The sequence below is a fragment of the Pelodiscus sinensis genome, chromosome 3 (genome assembly GCF_049634645.1).
Source record: "Pelodiscus sinensis isolate JC-2024 chromosome 3, ASM4963464v1, whole genome shotgun sequence".
NCBI lineage: Eukaryota > Metazoa > Chordata > Testudines > Trionychidae > Pelodiscus > Pelodiscus sinensis.
The window spans coordinates 163837691-163852235 of record NC_134713.1 but is presented as its reverse complement, the minus strand read 5'-3'; the positions used below and the strand labels follow the sequence as shown (position 1 = coordinate 163852235).

General features: G+C 42.5%; 1 protein-coding gene across 2 annotated transcripts in view; it reads left to right on the top strand.

The window, feature by feature from the left end:
- The window catches only part of TTC7A (tetratricopeptide repeat domain 7A), a 232374-nt gene that overhangs the window by 53872 nt on the left and 163957 nt on the right, over window positions 1-14545 (top strand). For both annotated transcript variants that reach the window (XM_006125491.4, XM_075925403.1), the window contains 3 exons: window positions 982-1119; window positions 1844-1927; window positions 12734-12838. In XM_006125491.4, coding sequence (XP_006125553.2) covers window positions 982-1119; window positions 1844-1927; window positions 12734-12838 — 327 coding nt within the window. The remainder of the gene's footprint in view (window positions 1-981; window positions 1120-1843; window positions 1928-12733; window positions 12839-14545) is intronic.

Below are 14545 nucleotides of genomic sequence, written 5' to 3'. Positions count from 1 at the left end.
CAGATTTTTGGTGCTTTGGTCAAAATCATAGACCTCACAGTCCTCAGATTGACCTGGAATGTTATACCCTTGTACCCGCTGAGCCAGTGACTTTCATTCTGAGGAGTGCAGGTGCTTCTGTGTGGACCGTAGTGGGGTTTGGGCTTAAACACTTGTCAAAGCCTATGCCCATAGTATATAGTAGGCATAGCCTCAGGGTACTGATGATTTGGGTGAAATCCTAGCTCCACTGAACTCCGTGTGATTTTTGCCATTGACTTCAGTGGGATCAGGATTTTATCCTTTGTCTTTAGAAAGCTTAGACCCAAGGATCTGGAGTCAAACCTGAGTGTCTTGCATTATAGTTCAGAGTATTCCGAGAGAGTTACTGGACTGTAGGTTCTGTTTTAACGGACGTTGCAATGCATTGCAATGAATTGTAGGTTATGTGTAATAAATTATGATCTGTACAAATTGTTTAAGAAAAATCTTATTGGCATTACACTGCAAATGAAGTAACATGATGACAGAGAAATCCAATTATTAGTGGAACATGCCCAAATTAACTAATAAAAAGTGAATAGTAGAAAAGATTAAAAAATACCTACCATTGGGAAGTAATACATTATCAGAAGCCTGGGGCAAATTATAGAAATGCAGGTGCAGCCACCAAAGTTGCAGACAATTGAAATAATTAGGCACACAATTTTTATGAGGCCATGAGCTCCTGATGCCTGGAAATTCTGGCCCAGTGGCTCATTTCCCTCTGTAATTTCTATGATTCTGAAAGTTAATGGGGATGAGCTGTTTCCAGCATTTCCTTTCATATGTATGCCACCCTGAATTATCCTTACGTGGATAAATGGGGAGGTAGGTCTAGTGCTTGTTTTGACATGGAGTCATAATGGGTACGCACAGTCAATGACAGACAGATATCTGTCTGCATTTGGCTTGCAGCTTCACTGTCATCAGGTCGGATTTCTTATTTGTGATTGTTGCCAGGCAAACAGAGATGCAGTCATTAGCCGTGCCCCTGACCAGAAGGATGATCGAGCTGTGAGCCTCCAAGATGCTTCTGCAGTGTATGATCTTCTGAGTATCACACTGGGCAGAAGAGGGCAGTATGTCATGCTTTCTGAGGTACTGGATCCTGTTTCTTGTTAAGACATCAACCTAATTCTTGCAAATGTACGCTGTCCTTTGAAGAATAATTGTTGAATGTTGGTGGGGAACGTGAGCAGGAAACACAGTAGTTGAAAATTGTTAGCAACAGCATCAAGTCTGTGTCAGGTTGGCTTAAAAATGTACACCTCTGAGAGCCCAAACTCCGAAAGCCATCCATCGGCACATAAATAAAATGGGCCTGACTTTCAGAGGTGCTGGGCATCTGCCGTTCCCATTAGGTTAGGAGGGGAATTGGAAACGGGAACGCTGCCATAAAACAGTGGTTCTCAAATTGTTGGTCATGGGGTCACCAAGGGCTGACTTAGACTTGCTCGCGCTCAGGGCCGAAGCCCAAGCTCTGCCACCCAGGACTAAAGCAGAAGCCCCAGGGCTTCAACCCTCGGTGGTGGGACTCAGGTTACAGGCCCCCTGCTGGGGGTGAAACCCGTGGGCTTTGGCTCTGTGCCTGGCATGGAAGGGCTTGGGAGAGCTCAGGCTTTGGTCTTCTCTCCTGATGTCATATGAGAAGGGGATTGCGGTGCAATGAAGTTTGAGAACCCTTGCCATAAAAGATCACCTCTGGCCATTTCAGATTGTCCATTTGTGCAAGCCCTTATTTGGCCACTGAGCTGTCTGGCCAGCAGCCTTGACAGACAGAGAAAAATATACTTCTGACATTTCTCCTATGTTTATTTTTCAGTGTTTGGAGCGAGCAATGAAGTTTGCATTTGGTGAATTTCATCTCTGGTACCAGCTGGCACTATCCATGTTGGCTTGCGGGAAGGTAAGACCTAAATCAGACACACCTGTTTTTCTCCTATGTAATGTGTTTTTGCTTGATTTTGGAATATGCAGAAGCACATATTTTATATGGGTTAATGACTATGTTCAGCTTATGTGAAAGGCTAGAGCTGGATGGTTAGACTCTTGCTATGCATCTAATTGGATGTCATATCCTGGACATTGCTTTGGCAACGTAACAGCTGTTTGGCTCCTGATGTCAAGGAACAAAGGGAAACCAGACTAGCTATAGCCATAGCCAATGGAGAAATAAGAGAGCAAGTTCCTCATGTTCCATATAAGTACATTGCTTATAAGAAACAGAGCTGGAAGAGAAGATTTTTGGCTTGTGTTAGGAACTCCACCATGAACTCAATCTGTGGTTCTCTGACCTCTCTAAACTTCAGTTTTCCCTATCTGAGAAAAGGGAGTGTAACCAATACTAGTTTCATGAGGATGTTAGGAAGATTAGTGTTTTATGCTTGTAAAGTGCTTTGAAGTTGCAGTGTGACATACACTGGAGAAGAGAAAAGGAGTGTGTGTGTGTGTGTGTGTGTGTGTGTGTAGTATCACAAGCTTTTGGACTGAATTTTGCTCTTGTTAAAGATTAACAGCCTAGATGATTGAAGTCTTCTATACAAAGAGAACTGTCTAGTGCAGAGAACAAGAAACAGGATATAATAGAATTTCACCTCTAGGTCACTTCTTCCCATGCTCAGATTAGTAACAGCCAAAAGTGGATACACAAAATGCACAAAAGCCGTTAGGCATTGTGACACTGAGCGACACAATGCCTAGCTTTTAGATGTCTAGAAAATTCACAAATCCCTCTTCCCTCTCCCGTGAAAGGGAACTTGAACCAGGGGGTCTCTCCCACATCCCAGATGAGTTCCCTCACCACCAGGCTACAAGTTATGAGGGAGGTGGTCAGATTCCTCCTCCCCCCCCCAGCTGTTTTGTGTGAACATTCTGGGCCTGCAGGGCCCAATCTGGTACACGCACTCAGCGGGTGCCTACCGGATTGGGACCTACACTCAATGTAGGTGGCTGAATGCTTGTCTGTCCCGCAGAGGCAACTGGTGAAAGGGCATACGGGGGGGCGACTGGCCACATGACCCTTCCCAGCCCCAGGAAGGGCTGGGACAACCTCTCGCTACCCTAGGCTCCACCTCTCCCTGCTCCTGGCTCCACCTCTGATGACTGAGGAGGAGGAGTGTTGTGCATCTGTTAACAGTGACCGCTCTGGAATGGCTTTGCCTGCCTCCAAAGGAGCATTGCCTACTCCTCGGAAGCAGATCAGACTGGTTGTGATGATCCAGCAGAAGAACGGTGAAGGGAGGAAATGCAAAAGCTAATGGATAAACATAGTGCGCATGTCCACAGGGCTCCTGTAGGGACACACAAGGCCCCAAGATGAAACTCTTCACAATAAATAGGGTGCTGAGCTATTGCCAATAACAATTTGATTGCAATCTCTGTTCTCCTCATGTTACATATTTGCTTATGTACCTCTTCTAGTAACATTTAGATATTAAATACAAACAGCAGTAAATCTCACATGTGCCTCAGCATAAATCTTTGTAAAGAACTTGAAATTGAAGGACATCCTAGCCTGTTGTCTAGACTTTAAATGTTCAGGAAGTGAAGTGGCCTGATCTTGCAAATTGATATCAGAGCCCTAAATACTTTGAGACTTATATGGAGCAAAGGGAGTTCCCTCACCTAACAATCCCATCCGTGCAGTATTCCATTTCTAGTCCTGAAGCATTCTCAGAGGATTCCTGATGTATACTCTGCAATGGGTCATCTTGCTGATGGGAGATGTGGCACATGTTTTTACACTGCTTTGCCGCTTGTTTAGAACAGAGTTCATTTAAATGTAAGTACTCAAACCTAGCTAGTAGGGATGATGAGCAGTGTGGTCTGTCTAGACCACAGAATGGAGAATACACTTGAGCTTTCAGAGGGAAGAGATCTGTTTCCACCTGCCTCTCAGCCATAGCCAATTCCTGACCACATTACAAAGACCTAGGATCATGCATCCCAAAATGGAACTTTTCGTACAGCATTGGAAATTAGAGTAAGAAAATCTCTGGTATCATGGGAACCCAGTCCAGTAGACCCTTTTATTGACCAGTAAATCTTGAAACCTTTAATATCACATTGCAAAATCTATGCTGTGTAAAAGTGCTGTCAAATCCAATCTTGTCCTCTGTTTATACTATGTTCTTCTTGCACTTCTTATTTCCACCTTCACCAAGATCAGAAATACTGGAGAGTCAAAAATCCAGCCATTTTCTTCATCTCCCAGCTAATAAATTAGCCAGGCAGAATATGTTGTTTTTCACAGGTGTATTAGGCCATTAGATCAGGAAGGTATGCTTGTGTGCGCCTCTTCTTCACAAAGATGGGAGCACTGCACTGTAGGATGTTCACATTGGGCAAATCAGAGGTTCTTCCTTGAGTGCTTGCTCTTGTTGATTCTATGCTAGGGGCATATGTGCCGACCTGTACAGCTGTTGGAGATTTTTCTCTTACTGGTGTCCATAGGGCTCGCTATGGTATCCTCTGGAGCCCCATGCTTATGCACCAGTATATGAGGCGCAGCTGGCCCAGTGCCATCTTAGTTCCTTCTTACCACCCATGAGGTTTTTGTGCAAAAAGAAGCAGTGTGGACTTTTTTTTTTTTTTGGTGCAACCCCCCTGTTTTGCATAAGATCCTTATGCCTCTCCAGGACAAGCAGAAAATATGCTAATGAGATTGCAACTCATGCTAATGAGTCTCTCATTAGCATATTTTCTGCCGAAAAAACTCTCAGTGAAGACAAAGCCACAGAGAATATCTTATTGCCTCTAGATAAATCCATGGTATGCCCATGTTTTGAATACTGCATACAGATATCATCGCCTCATCTCAGAAAAGATATATTGTCATTGGAAAAGGTTCAGAAAAGGGCAACAAAATGATTAGGGGTGTGGAACAGGTGCCATATGAAGAGAGATTAAAAAGACTGGAACTTTTAATTTTAGGAAAAGAGGAGACTAAGGAGGGATATAATAGGGGTCTGTAAAATCATGATAGGTATGAAGAAAGTGTTTAAGGAAAAGTTATTTACTTGTTCCCATAACATAAGAACTAGGGGCCACCAAATGAAATTAATAGGTAGCAGGTTTAAACAAACAAAAGGAAGTTTTTCTTCATCCAATGCACAGTAAACCTTTGGAACTCCTTGCCAGAGGATGTTGTGAAGACCAGGACTTTGACACGGTTCAAAAAATAACTAGATAAATCCATGGAGGATAGGTCTATCAATACTTATTAGCCAGGATGGGTAGGAATGGTGTCCCTAGTCTATGTTTGTCAGAGGCTGGAAATTGGTGACAGGGGAGGGATCTCTTGATGATTACCTGTTTGTGTTCACTCCCTCTGGAGCATATGGCTTTGGCCACTGTTGGAAGACAGGATACTGGGCTAGATGGACCTTTGGTCTGACCCAGTATGGCTGTTCTTATGTAGAAAGGCCACCACCCGGGAAACCTACCTAGTAATATGGAAGTGCTTTACATGTTGGGCTTCAGACTAGAATCTTCCTCCTGAGCAGACCTCATTATAATCCACTTTAGATTACCTGTTTCATCTCAAGCACCTATGTCTGAGAGGGGTCTCATCAATCAAAGTTCACTTGGCAACAACCTCAGCCTTCCACCGTCTGGTCCGGGTAGATCAGTCTTCTCACATGATGTTACAATCTAATTTCTGAGAGGTCTGGAGTTATTTTATCTTCATATTTGTAACATTATTTCACCTTGAGACCTGGATCTGGTACTATCAAGACTCATTGTGCCTCCTCCCGAGCCATTAGTTGGGTGGTCTTTGCTTCTGCTCTTGTGTAAGATCTTTTTACTGACCTCATTGCAGTTACTTTGGCCCAAAGTCTCTGAAATTGGAACTGCACTATATGGTGTTTTACAAGTACAAGGTCCAGTATGGCCCTACAGTCCTCTTACTGAAGGTGGTGTTGCAGTTTCACAATAATCAGGATATATTTCTTCGGGTATTCTCCCCAAGCCTCAAATATCTGGCAAGGAACATAGGTTACATACACTGGATGTTGAAAAGGTCTTAGCCTTCTACATCAAGAGAACCAGACCCTTCTGCAGGTCAACACAGCTCTTTGTCGCTCTGCCATACTGGATGAAAGGTCTGCCAGTCTCTCAGAGACTCTCTTTATGGTTATCTGCCTCCATCAAGTTCTGTTGTGAACAAGCAAAGGAGTCACCGCTGGTGATGATACCCTCCCATTTTACCAGCGTGTAGCCTTCTTGGCACAGGTGCCGATTCAAGACCCATTACGCCATCATCCAGCAGGCCCAAGACGATCTCAGCTTTGGCAAAACAGTGCTGCAGGCTCTATGACCATGAACTCCAAGCCTACCTCCAGGGACACTGCTTATGAGTTATGTAGCATGGAATTGACGTGAGCAAGCATTGAAAGATGAGGCATGGTTACCTCCCTTTTGTAACTACTGTTCTTTGAGACATGTTACTTGTGTTCATTCCATGACCCCACCCACTGTCAGTTGACAACAGGAAGGAACTAAGAGGCTGCAAAACTGGCAGTGCCTAAGCTCAGGAACCAGGCCTACAGATACCACTAAGGGAGAAATCTCCAGCCATCATACATGTGAGCATGCACATGTAACAACCACCAGGTGGATTTGAACCTGGAATCTCTGAAGCAGAGTATAGGAGCCTCTACCGTCTGAACTAAAAGCCAGCTGGCTCCCAGCCCCTGCTGTAGAGGTCTCTTGATCTTAACTGTTGCTGTGGTATAGGTACCATTTGCATTGCTCACTAACCACACTGGGTGTGTGGGTTGCACATCTAGCATGGAAAGGACATAAGCAACACATCTCGAAGAACAATAGTTAGAAAGGTAGGTAACCATTTTTTTCTGTGAATGATGAATTAAATTGTGCAAAGATACACAACCTTTATATTGAACAGCTCGGTTTAAACAGTAGAAATAATACAACAGTTACTTCATTTTGCTGTGTTATGTGTAATTCCCAGAAGCATATTTTTACCCATTTTAGTGAAATTGTGTGCAATGAGGTATGTTTTCCAAAGAGAAGAATTTCCTTTGATTCCATTGAGGAAAAATCATAAATTTGCTGCTCTTCTCACCCTTGGATTGGAGGACAGGAGCTAAGTTGGAGAAGGCCCCTTGGCAGTTGAAAGGACATTGGAGGGAGAGTTACCTTCAGGGAGGGGATGTTGGAGGCAGTTATCTGAGTGTATGTTTGACTTACCAAACATTACAGCCCATAGGGCCCTCATAGTGCTTGCCTCTGAGTTCATGGAACCCCCAGTATGCTACTAAACATCTAGAGCAAAGAGCTATCATAGCCCTCACAGCCCGGGCCATGATGGCATGTGTTTGGGAGCAATTACATCATTCCTGCTCCGTCTGCCTTGGCAGGTACTGAGGCTATTGCAGTGGAAGCTATACAGAATGGTGGGAGGGGCTTAAACTACAGACATAGCACCTCAGAAAAACAGACGGTAAAGAACCTTTAAACCATAGGGACGACTGCCCCATCTGCTCTTATCCATGCACAACAGCAGGAAGGTCAAGCTATGCTCTGACTCCTGAAACATTATTAGCCACGTAATGCTTCAGAGGATGTTGGCGATATGCAAATAATAACAGTCACATTCTTGTCAGCATCTCTGTCACTCATCAGTTCTGCCCGAGGAAGGGAAGCTCACTTTTTCCAGAGCAATTGGTCTGTGCTGCTGCCAGTGCTGGCTCAAGGGTGGTTAGTGTTAGCTTGTGGCGTGGGGCTGCTCAGCACTGAGTTTTGATTTCAGCTGCTTCCCTTAAAGTCAGTTTTGCGCAGATGAACTGCTCACTGTGACCCAATGAGGCAAATGTGCCTTTATTGATGTGTAATAGCCACAGCCCAGTAACGAGTAGTTTAATAGGACATGCTTAATAGGACATTTTAAACTCTTTCCATCCCTTTTGCAAGCAAAAACAGGAATACTTTATTCTTATTTAAAAACAATGCAACATCTTTATCAAGAGCATTACATTTGACTCAAACACATGCATATAATGCCGCTATATACTATTCTGGAAGGTAAGAAAGAAAGCTGTATCTGGGACATAATTCTGTAGCAAGAGCAGATGATTTTATAATTTAGGTTGCTCCTTCTGCTGTTTTCTCTGCAAAAACTTAAGCTAGTTGCTAGGTAACCAGTATAAAAAAAGCATGTTTGTCTATGCATTGCAGTTAAGAGCCTTGGGAAAAGCAGAGGCCTCAGACGGCTTCTTAAATAGCATCATTGGGGAATAAAAGAAAAAATATTGAACATTTATTGGTTAAAGATCCTCTTACGAAGGTCAGCAATCTAGGTGACATTCAATAGTTTGGTTTCTTTTGACCGGGGTAAGAGAGCACAGGAGGAGAGAGATTTGTTTAAGGGTGTGCTTACGACAATATAGCAAATGGAAATTTCCAAAGATTCCTGAAAATGAAACCAAACATATGTTTGTGTTTGGAAGAGAAGGAGAAGGGGATATATATATATATAGCAAGAAACAATTCCTAAATTGAGACATAGCAATTTCCGTGACAGCAGTGTATATGAAGACATTGGGTCATCACTAGTTAGAGTATATTTATGCTAAAAACTATAATCACAGAAGAGATTTGGCAATTATTGAAGCAGATTACATGTGTGACTGGTAGAGCAGCCCTCACTGGAAATGCCAAAGTCAGGGCAGTCTGCAAAAAGGAGCACAGATGCTCCCAAGATGGGAGTCTCCCAAGCAGTCGCATACTGTGCTTCTGATCCCTCCCCACAGTGATTACCAAAAAGTAAAAAAAAAAAAAAAATCTCACCGCCCTTACTTTGTTCTAGTTCTCTGTCTCCTAGTCAGCACGTAGGTCCAGTATAGGGAGGAGTTATTTTAAAACTCTGCTCACATGTACAAAATGTCAGATCAATATTAGGTTGCACCTTACCCAAAATACCACACTGCCAGCCAATCCTTTATTAACTAAAACTAAAGGTTTATTATAAAGAAAAAAGAAAGAACAAGAAGATAGTTGTTAAATGGTTTAGCAGTAACATACATACAAAGACTTCAAAGTCCATATATCAGGCTCTTAGCAATATTGGTGAGTTTGCTGGCTTCAAAAGTCCCTCTGGAACATATTCACAGCTTGGATGTGTCATTCAGTCCTTTGTTCATAGCTTCAGTTTGTAGAAAAGTTACTCTAAAGGTAGGAAGCAGGATTGAAGATGAGAAGCAGAACTGAAGACAAAATGGAGATGCTGCTGTTGCCTTTTATCTTCTTTTACCCTGTGGCTTATACTTCCTGTGTCCCCAAACACAAGTTTTACAGCATATGGCATTAAAAAGCCTCAGAGTTCTCTCCATATGCATGCCACTGGGCTATCAAGCAGGCCTGCTGCCAGTCTGTCTGGGGGTGTCACCCCAGAAACTCAGCACAAGTTTGTAAATACAGATATATCATACACACCTATAACTTATGGTACAAACCTGTAAGCAAGACTATCATACTCTGCAAATTGTGATATTTTTGCAGATACCTCACATTGCTTATCTGGTTGCATTCCTTGCAATTTTATAATATTGCTATCAATGAAATCACAAAGAGTTCAGCATATTCCATATAGCGTAACAGCCTGTAATTCCTTAACTAGGTACATTCAGGGGCATGAGGATAGGGAAAAAATTAAAGTCCTAGGTTAAGAGCCAAATGCAAATGTACTGAGTTGTACACTTGGGTTTCACATTAGAGGGAAAGATCTGATGAGTTTAAGTAATCTGGGGATTCTCATCCTCCAGAGCTGTCATGAATGGGCATCAGGAGTCACAACCACCGTGCCCTTAATAGGTGTTGGCCAAGCTGGATCCCAGCTAGATGAGTTGGGGGTCCCATGGAAAGTGGGGTCCTGCTATGGAAAATCTTGAGAATTACTGAACTAGTCCATTTCCCTGCCAGTGCTGGGTTGTTCTCCATCTAGCGTGGGCAAGACCAGAATTGTACCAAGCAAGAGGGAGAAACACTTGGAAGAGCTTGCTGGGCCACAGTAGTGCCTCAGCATCCTGCTTGATATATCCTGGATGGACATAGCTTAGACATCTCAGCAACTATCTTATTTCTAACCCACAAGACTATTACCAGCAGACATAGAAATTCACTTCCTGAGTTATAGAGATGCAGGTAAAAGCAGACTTGATCCACTTCCTCTGCATCTGAGTTCTGCTTGCCAAGGGTTGAGATTCTCCTACCCGTGTTTGTTTAATATGTAATCCTTGTAAATAAAGGTGGACAATGCAGCCCCTTGCAAACACAGTATAAACTTTCCTATGTTGGGGTAGTAGGAGCCATGTTCCCTGTAAGTTGTGCACATGGGCAGCCACCCAGGAGAGAGTCAGGTGCCGCCCAGCTGATTAGCAGAGCACCCAGAGACAGCAGCATACTGGTGGTGCACATCTACACATGCCTTGGTGCACATAACAAAAATTATTCCATATAAGGATGGAAAAAAATAGACGGAACATTGACTCAGGGTATGTCTAAACTACATGGCTCCATCGACGGAGCCATGTAGATGAGTTTACTAGACATAGGAAAATGGAGCAGCGATTTAAATAATCACCACTTCATTTACATCAAAATGGCCACCGCGCTGTGCTGATCAGCTGTTTGGCGGCAGAGCGGGGCAGTCTGGACACGGTGCAGTCGACAAGGGAAGCCTTTGTCAACCGCTCCGTTATGCCTCGTGAAATGAGGTTTACCGGAGCGGTTGACAAAGGCTTCCCTCGTTGACTGCAGCATGTCCAGACTGCCCCGCTGTGCCGCCAAACAGCTGATCGGCACAGCGTGGTGGCCATTTTGATGTAAATGAAGTGGCGACTATTTAAATTGCCGCTTCATTTTCCTCTGTCTAGTAAACTCATCTACATGGCTCCGTCGATGGAGCCATGTAGTTTAGACATACCCTGAGAGTTCAGTGTTTCATTTTGTTGATACTCCCTGGCAAGGGTAAAGTGTGTATTGCTTTGGAATAGATCTGTGGCTGGGATACAGGCAGGAGGGGAATGGAATATGTCCGGTCATGATCCTTTCTTGATCCATGTCCAAACTTGTAACTCAGCCCAGGAGGGTAAAGAGAGCCCCTGTATCAGACACCAAGGCCAGAGCCATGCTAGAGAGGAAGAAGATGCCTTTGGAATCCCAAGATTCTTGCCTCAAAACCACAAACAGAAACAAAATTAAAACAACGTCAAGAGCAGTTAACTCTTGTAAATACACCAGCCATTTGGGGTATTGCCTTAGGACTGGGAGGCTATGTCTAGACTTCAAGCTTCTTTTGGAAGAAGCTTTTCTGGAAGAGTTCTTCTGGAAAAACTTTTTTTGAAAGGGAGCAGCCACATAGCAAAAGCACAAGAAAAAAGCGATCTGCTTTTTTGAGAGTGTTCACATTGGACGCTATCTAGCATTTAAGTTATGATTAGTATGGATGGAGTGGCCACCAGGGCACCTGTGTTATTTCCTGGAGGCCTTTTCTTTCGAAAGAACTCCCTCTTCAGGAGGGATCCACACATGCCTCTTCCTCTTAGAAATACCCATCCGTTCTTTCAGCTTTCTGTCAAAAGAGCACAATAGCAGTGTGGATGCAAGTATAGTTTTCTGGAAAAACACTGCAGTGTAGACCTACCCAGAGTGTGTCAGGTCTAATTTGAACTCTGACTTGACTCTCCTTCTGGCCTTAGACAATTCACTTAACCTCCTTCTCTTTAGCCATCCATAAATTGAAGATTTTGATGTGATAATATCACTTACTGTTGTTGTACTATTGCCTTTAGGTTGTTGGCACCAGACCTGCACAACTGTGTGTTTTAAACTCCAAACTGCTAGTAGAGCCTCTCCTTTACACTGAGTGATAATGGCTTGTGCTTTTGGATCAGGAGGTTTTAGATTTTGTCCCCCTGTTTGCTGTGAGATTCTTAATCAGTCACAGGTGTGTAGCACTATGTACCTACCTTCATGTTCTGAAGGTAAGTTAATGTGTGTAAAACACTTTAAAGATGGAAAGTGCTATGCACGCACTACATTTATTACATATAATTAATCAATTGTAATCCCAGAGAGAGAGTGAGAGCTTAATGGACTTTCTTATACCGTACACTATTCATACTACCTGCATTATAGTTAATATTCTTCTCCTGGGCATGGTGACCCTATTCAGCTGCTCACTCTGGGCACCTTCTGAACAGTGTGTTGGCCTGCATTTGTCAACTCAATACTATGCTCTGTGTGATTCTGGTGGTATTACTGTTTGCTACAGGACTCAACGGAACAAAAAGAAAACCCACCAGTCCGAGACTGCTTTAGATGCCCAAACCTCTGCTTTCGCTTTGTCTTTATTTAATTAACTGAAGGTTAGGCTCCCCAAATTCCTTTCAAAATCACTGGAAGGTGTCTCTGTAGTCACTGCAAATTACTGCAAATATCCAGGGGGAGAGAAAGAATTAGAATTAGAATAAACCACTTCTTGGGAAAATAGTTCTCTTGCACCTTTTGCAGCCAGATCTGGCTGTGTGGCATTTTGAAAATATGTGTTTCTTGCTGGGAGAGGAGGACAAAGCAACTCACTTGTTGTTGATGTATGAACCTTTGCTGACTTGTGTAACTGTTGTGTACATTTCACTAAATTGCATTGCCTAATCAGACACCTGTTTTTTCTCTCCACCCTCTCTAGTCGGCATATGCTGTGTCAGTGCTCAGAGAATGTGCTAAATTGCGTCCTGCAGATCCCATGATTCCTCTTCTGGCTGCCAAGGTCTGCATTGGGCCATTGCACTGGGTAAGTGAGCTGATGCAATATTTCTTACATTATGTATTCAGTACCGCAGTGACAGTGCCTTCGTTCAGTAAAATACAAAACAAGAACCCTGTGAAATATAGATCAGCCGTGAAATTTTGAAATGAGATTCCCTGGCACACTAGAGCAAATTAAAAGTAAAAGATGATCAAGAATTATTTCTCTGGGTAACCTAGCACTACTTGTTCAGGTTAATTTCCAGAACAGAATCCAAATAATAAGCATTCACCTTCTACTGGCTGTGGGGGAGTTGAGTGAACTTGGTCCCTCATCTGTTAAGACTGCTCTGCTGGCCAGCTCAGCCCTTTGTTTTTGGATCACTGTGTCAGGCTTTTATATTTCAGTTGCATTAATACATGAAACAGTGGGAATGTGAATTTCACAGCGTCTGCAAAATTCTGATTATCTTAAACAGCAGAAACATCAGTCAGTCTTTTGCTGCTTGGTTTAATTAATTGAATAGGAGCCTGCTTTTCCACCTCTCTCTTCCCGCAGCCAATGAGGGATCACAGATGGAAATTTTAAATAATACAAAGAAGGCAAAAGGCACAAAAGAAAAAAAACAAAAAAAATCTGCTTTGGTTGAGTGGAAAAAGTGGGTTTTTTTTCACACTAGGAGCCAGATCCATAGTTGTGTAAATCAGCATAATTCAATTGAAGCTGGTGGAACTACATCTATTTTCATCTGCAGAGACTCTAGTGATACATGTTTTTAAGGGCAGTCAGTCACATGCTGTAATGTTAAAGATCAGACATGAGTTGACAAAGGACAAGAAGTATATTACTGAAGAGATGGTCCCTTCAGGTAAAGATTGAGGCCCCAGGGGATACCGTATGGGGAGGCTGCTACTGCTCCTGCCTAGGATGTCTCCCTCCATTGTGATGGGACTGACCTCTATCCAAAGCACTAAAATTCATGCACAAATTGTATTTTATTTTTTAAAATTCAGAAATAGAATGCCTTATACTTAAAAAGAGAGATTTATAGAAAGCAAAGTGCAAACAGACAGTAGTTTATGTTGAACATTCTGCTTCCCCTTTCTTATCAGATGGTTTTCAAGATAAATTGGACTCACTTCTAAGAACTAGAACAGGCATGTCAAACTCAAAGCCTACTGAGGGCCACACAGAATGAAAATTGATAGCTTTCAGGACCACTAATGTACTTCTATCAGAAAGTCATAATTATTTATTATTATAGGTTATGATTTAGGTATATTGTATAATATTTTTTAGGTCTTGTTTGAATTAATACAATAATTTGATGTGTAAAATTGTTATTTGCTTATATATAATAATTTTTATAATTTTTAAATATACATTTAAGGTACTTTTTAATTTTTATATGATACATAACTTGTTTTGTTGAAATAAAAACAAGTATAGACCAAAATACTAAGGGAGAGACTCGTATTTCAGAATAATTGCTTCAGCCTGGCAAACAATAGCATTGGAATTTTCTTTAAAGAAACACAGTGTAACCTAGGTACACGCTGATTCTTTTTTTGCCCTGGAATTTAAATATGACATCTGTGTTGGCTGCCTTATTCTGCATCCATACCCCCCTCCACCGCCTGCTGTAAGTGTCTATTTGTCCACAGACAGATTACCAAAATGAATCAAGTGGCTTGCAAAGCTGGCCTTTATGCTATCCTTAGGATTTCTTAAACTTTGAACTTTCAAAGGTAC